The sequence below is a fragment of the Mandrillus leucophaeus genome, unplaced genomic scaffold, assembly GCF_000951045.1.
Source record: "Mandrillus leucophaeus isolate KB7577 unplaced genomic scaffold, Mleu.le_1.0 Scaffold373, whole genome shotgun sequence".
In the NCBI taxonomy this organism is placed as follows: Eukaryota; Metazoa; Chordata; class Mammalia; order Primates; family Cercopithecidae; genus Mandrillus; species Mandrillus leucophaeus.
Window position 1 is genome coordinate 470,673 of NW_012103954.1, and position 6,225 is coordinate 476,897.

Consider the following 6,225-nt stretch of genomic DNA (forward strand, 5'->3'; position numbering starts at 1 on the left):
TATACTTGCACAGAAATGTAAAATTATCCATCTTATATCTTTTAAATTTGGGTCATTACCGAAACGCCGTCCTCTCAGCAACACCCGCTACTTGTGTGGTTTTCCCTCTTGCCACAGGGCTTCCCGCAAAAGCAGACGCAGCCTGTTGCGCTCATCCCCCTCTGGGGCTGCCCACTGCCTCTTCAGGTGCTGGATGTCGATGGAGCCGGAGGTCCTGGCCAGCACCAGGGCCAGGAAGCTGCCACCAGCCTTCTCGGGCTCACCCACCGCAGCCATGGCCACCAGCCTACAGGGAGGGGCACAGAAGCAGAGGGTCAGTGCATACAAAGGGACATTCGGTTATGTCTGAGTCTTCAAAATATCAATCTTCCATGGGAAGAGTGAAACGGATACGAAATTCTAAAAATACCAATAGCCAAAACGAAAGCTAGACCAGAAATAAATGTGTGAAAACCCATTTCTGCATGTCAGAGGCCTGCCGGATGGACCTTCGCAGAGCTAAGTGATGAGGACGTGCTGCACTCTCTCAGGGTGCCTGCTCTCTCTTCAGGCCAGGAGTCAGTAGCCCCCAGGCAGGTCCCTGGAGAAGGTGGGGGCGCCAGCAGCCCAGGCAGGCCCACCCATCAGAGCCTCATCCTCGGTCTCTGGCCTCCCCGGATCTCACCCACAGCTGAGTGTCAGGGCTCACAAGTCTGCGTCTCCAGCCCAGACTCACCCAGGAGCCCCGGACCCTCCACTCCTGGCCTCCACGGGACCAGCACCTCCATCGTCCACCCAGTGCCCGAGCATGAGACCTGGGGCCACCCTGCCTCCCCAGTCTCACTCCCAGGGGCCCCTTCCCCACAGTGAGGCCATCCTCATCTCACTCTGATGACCACAAGCTCCCTGACCGGGCCCCAGCTCTAAGCCCCTCCCGAGGCTGACAGAGACTCAAAGACACACCTGCGCTGTCCACCCGGCCCCACTCAAACCCCTCCTGTGGCTGGTAGGAACACGCCCAGTCTCTCCTCATGGTCCTGTGGCTAGTGGGAGCACGCCCAGTCTCTTGTGGCCCTGGGCCTCCGGCTCACACTCCCGGCACCTGCAGCTCCAGGCCTCGCTGGGGAAACCCGTCTCCCTGTGCCTCTGGCAGACTCCCTGCCTATCTTTGCTTCACTCCCACTTGTCCTTTGAGATCCAGCTTGATGCCATCGCCCAGGGACCTGCCAGGATCCCGGCTGTGCCTGATGATGATGGGGGTGGGGTCCCTGCCCTTGTCACTACAGGGGTGAAAACCACATCCAATCTGACAGCTATCTGAGTGCACCCCCTCCCTTCTCACTCCCCAGGACGTGGGGCAGCAGAGTGTGGGAATGAAGCCTTGTGACACCCCAAAAGGGGCAGACCATGAGGAACTACAAGCCACTCAGATTTTCACCAGCGGATACCTGAATACTGCTGTTCAATTGCGTGTGTAAAGCAGGGGTGATGTTTAGCTGCAAACTTGAAAACATCAGTAATGGACGGTGGACACCAAAGGCTTCCCTGACATTGGGCAAATAAAACACAGTCCCTTGGTAAACTATGTCTAGATGCTTTAAAACCACAGCTATGACAGATGTATAAACACAGTACTAGCACCCGTCAGTTCTTTTAAACGTCCTTCAGATTTGTTAAGGCAGACAGAATCCAAGCAAAGAGGACAGAGGACAAAAGCGAAAGTTGGGCCCAACGCTGAGCCATCATGAGGCTCCTGCCACCTCCTGTGCTGGCCCCGAAGGCCCCTGCCTGTTCCCCACGGCCAACCTGCTTCTTAACCACACGCAACAGTGAGTCCTTGTCAGAGACTGTAACGTCACTCTAAAAGTGTTAAATCATTGCTTGTATCGAAACTCCTTCCTTTCAAACTATCCATTTCTTCTTGTTCTGTTTCTCTGTCTAACCAGAGAAAAGTAACTGGACACTTTCTGTGTCAGGTACCTCTGGCTGCCCAACAGGAGGAGAGAACGCCACCTCCTTCCAGAGCCTTTTCCTGTGTGGCAAGTAGAGGAACGTGGGCCCGGCTGCCACCTCCTTCCTGAGAGATGGACAGGGTTGACCCAGGCATCCAGCACCGCTGAGGGGTGAGGGGAGCTCCCCAGGGCAGCCAGTCACTGGGGTCTCAGCTGGAGACTGAAGCCAGGGTCCCTAGCAAGTTCTCCTTCATGGAAAGCCGTGATGCCCTTAAGATGAGGCACCAGAGCGGAGGGGTCCCTAACCTGCCAGTGACAACAAACATGCTGTCCACTGGGAGCCAGGCTTGGAGCCCGTCACACACAGAGCTGGGGCTCCTGCGCTCGGACCCTCCAGTCCCCTGCCATGGCAGCACAGTCCACCTTGGGGTGTGTCACCCGCCCCTGCCCAGGCTCTGCTGCCCACCCCCAGATCCCATCTCCTAAGTCTCTACCTGCCCCCTCAGCCCTGACCCCCGCTCGTGACCTCTTCCTCATCACCTGCCTCCACAGCACATTTCCCAGCACATTTCGGGAGCCCTCGTTAACTCTGCTCATCGTCTGCCTCCACCAGGGAGCGAGAGACCTCAGGGTGCGGAGCCCCAGGCACCAGGCACAGTCGGTGCTGGGTAAACGTGTTTATCCTGTAATGCAGGCACGAACACACTTTCTGGAATAATCAACTGCAGGTGTGTTGTGTGGTTCTCTGCAAGTTACAGTCTGGATTTTCGTGTAATTTTTTAATAATCAGAATAATGTAAGTAAACCCAGGAATCAAACTAAATAAACGCAATTCTTAATTTCATTCAGATCTCACTGGGATAACCCCAACATTCTATTAAACTCTTATCTTTCCTTTACAAAAGGGCTGTGGGATTTCTCTCCCCAGGTCAACATGAACCCTCACAGTAGGAGGATTTATTAAAAAGAAATGTAAAATCTCAAGAAAAAAAACACAGGTGAGCAGACAAGCAGGGCCCAGGGAGAGCACCTCATGATGAAAGTTTTTGTGAACACTTCTGCTGTGAAACAAAAAAGCAACAAAGAACTACCTAACAGTGGTGTCGACGGGAGCGCGTCTGTCTTAATTCCATCAGTGACATCACGTGAACTGATGTGCACGCCCCGGCTGCACTGGTCTGGCTGTGAGCTGGGAGCCCCTTGAGGGGCCTGGGCCGGAATGGCTTTAGTGTGGAGTCACGTGGATCATTAATTCCACGCGCTATCCCCTTTTCTCCCTTTAGACACTAGGGGAACACCTAGTACCTCGTTCAGACATTACAAACTTATAGTCCATAAGACTGGCAAAGGAACATAACTAAGAAGCTCTCACAAACTATCATTTCTTACTCACAGAATACTAATGATGGGGAAATACTGCACGATTAATCTATTAATCCAATAGACTACCTTGTGCTAAATATAAAATAATCACACTTTAAAGTGGTTTTAAAAATATTATTTAAATGCACAATCCAAGAGTGAACCCTCAGGTAAACTGTGGACTCAGTGGTGGTGGTGTGGAGGCAGGTCCGTGGTTCCACCTCACGTACCTCCGGCCAGGATGTGGGATAGGGGCTAGAAATCTCTGCCTTCCACTCAACTTTCTGTGAACCCAACACCGCTCTCAAAAACAGTATTTTTTAATTTTTAACTAAACATATTATTTAAATTTACATATGGCCACATCTTAAAATGTAGCAGCCTCATGCAAAAATCAAAGAAGAAAGACCACAAGTGGCACCTGTGGCCAAAGCACCCCCTGCAACCAACAGCTGGTCCAGAACTTCCCCACTTGCCTGTTGGGGGAGAGATGGTGTTTGACAACAGGACCCAGATCGCTCTGGAGGAGGTCCCAGATGTAGATGTTGGATGTGTCATCCTGCACCAGGAACACGGCAGGCCTGGTCGGGGACCACTGCAGGCCGGTGACTGCATGGCTGTCCGTGCTGCTGTCCCACTGCAGGAGCGGAAACGTGGAGCTCAGCTGGTGCAGCCTGATGCTTCCGTCTGAACAGCCAGCCTGTGACCAGGAAGGATGAACACTGCTGAGCATGGTCTTTTCCTTTCTTTTTTTGAGACAGGTCTCGCTCTGTCACCCAGCCTGAAGTGCAGTGGCACAGTCATAGCTCACGGCAGCCTCGACCTCCTGGGCTCAATCAATCCTCCTGCCTCGGCCTCCTGAGTAGCTGAGACTACATGCATGCACCACTACACCTGGCTTCTATATCGTTCGTAGAGATGAGGTTTCACTATGTTGCCCAAGTTGGTCTCGAACTCCTGGCCTCAAGTGATCCTCCTACATTGGCCTCCCAAAGTGCTGGGAGTACAGGTGTGAGCCATCATGCCAAGCCTCTTTTTTGCTTTTTTCTTAACTTGATCTCAGCAGCCAGAGAAATTTTTCAGAGGATTGGTTTTCTTTAGTTTGTACTGCAAAAACATTAATTTGTTGTTTTCCAAACATAAAATTATTATATTGAATCTCTCCTCAAAAATTACAAAGGTGAGCACTAACCTGACTCTGACACGCTTTGTGTTTCTCTTCCAAAATGGCCAATAATCAACAGACTCAGTGAATATATAAACACGTATTTATTTTTAACAAAGTTGAGTATCAGTGATTCAAGCATGGGCCATTAACATTAGCTCCATGAAAATATGGCACCTTTTACAAAACTACATACATTTGTGTCAATAATATGGTTATATACTTCCCTTGGATTGAAGTTTTCATAAAATTAAACAACTGGTTTAATAAAAGACCAAATTTTTAGCTTTTAAAGAAAAGATTAATTTCTTTTTACTAAATATATTTTATCTTTCCCATATTCAAAAAAAGAAAAAAAAAAGCAAAAATCAAGAATGGGAGTAAAATTCTAAAATGAAATATAAACAAATTTAAAAACCTACATTCCAAATGAATAACAACCACACAGAAAGAAGGGGCAGGAACCAGGCCACACAATTTCTGAACACCCCAGGAAATGGCGCGCTTTATACCCGAAGCCCAAGCAGAGCCCGGAACACGGGCTGCTCAGTGGCCTTCATCTCCCCAGGCACGAAGAGCTCTGTGTATTCCGAGAGTGAGCATGTGAACGGATAAAGTGCAGGAAGCATCCACCAGATCAATCGTCCTAATAACACACTGTCTGAGAAGCAGGCACCGCCGTGGAGGAGGGAGGCTGGGGGGACCGTTTGTTAGCCTGGAGTTGGAGACGAGGGTGCAAACTCACAGTGTGTGATGCCTGTCTATGTGGTTTACAGATAAAAGCAGGTATTCCGTGTGCTCTGTCTCTGAGCAGGCCCACAAGTATGTCAAACACTTCTTACTGCCCGGATCTTGGCTTCTAGATATTTCCTCCACTCATAAGAGCCAGAACTCTGAGGAGAAGTAGCTGGTTCAGGGCTCACAGGATGACATCAAAAGGATAAAGAGGCAGCTCGAAGGACAGCCACCGACCTAACCCAGAAAATTTGAGCAGCAAAATAAATACTGCTAGTAAATGATTATGACCTACTGAATAAAGTAAAAAGCAACGTGTCCACAACATGTAATAAATAGACACGTACATCCATATACAGAGAAAGGAAAAGTCTTCCCCAACAGCAGAAAGCCAACTAGTACATGTAAAGTTAACGGTGTGCTGGAAAATCACTACTTGCCAATCATCCTAATAATCAACTCAGGCGAGATTCATCCATGGATGCCGGAACTGGTGGTGAAAATCTAAGGAGTTTTGAGACGTTTACAAAGTGTCAGGGTATCTCCCCGTGAGACACTTCATCAGTGGGACCACGGTAGTTCCACACGGTCAGAATTAGTGTTATGTGGGATGGTACAAACTGACGTCATGGGTCTCCCAAGGACACACATCACCCTGAGCTCCTCCAGCCAAGCACGAAAAAGCTGCGTCTGTGATGGACCGAAACCTCAGACAAGCTCAGGCTCAAGAACATTCTACAAAGTAACTGGCCTGTGCCCTTCAAAAATGTCAAGGTCATGAAAGACGGAGGAATTCAGTCTTTGACATCCAGATCAAGGGAGTTTAAAGAGACAAACCACTGAATGAGACACATGAACTGGGACATGGTTTTTCTTACAAAGGACATTATCAGACAATCCATGCCATCTCCCTCCCTCTACAGATTCGATAGCAGCTTTGTACCAGTGTGAACTCCCTGGTGACCGTGACTACAACAGCTATGTGGGGATGTTCTTGCTTTTAGGAAACGCACGCTGAACTGTTTAGGGATG

General features: G+C 49.6%; 1 protein-coding gene across 1 annotated transcript in view; it reads right to left on the reverse strand.

The window, feature by feature from the left end:
• Window positions 1–21: 21 nt before the first annotated feature.
• Window positions 22–6,225, reverse strand: part of WDR60 (WD repeat domain 60) — a 123,443-nt gene continuing 117,239 nt past the window's right edge. The window contains exons 24-25 of the mRNA XM_011990196.1: window positions 3,770–3,993; window positions 22–286 (exon numbers count right to left, since the gene is read on the reverse strand). Coding sequence (XP_011845586.1) covers window positions 88–286; window positions 3,770–3,993 — 423 coding nt within the window. The 3' untranslated portion in view covers window positions 22–87. The remainder of the gene's footprint in view (window positions 287–3,769; window positions 3,994–6,225) is intronic.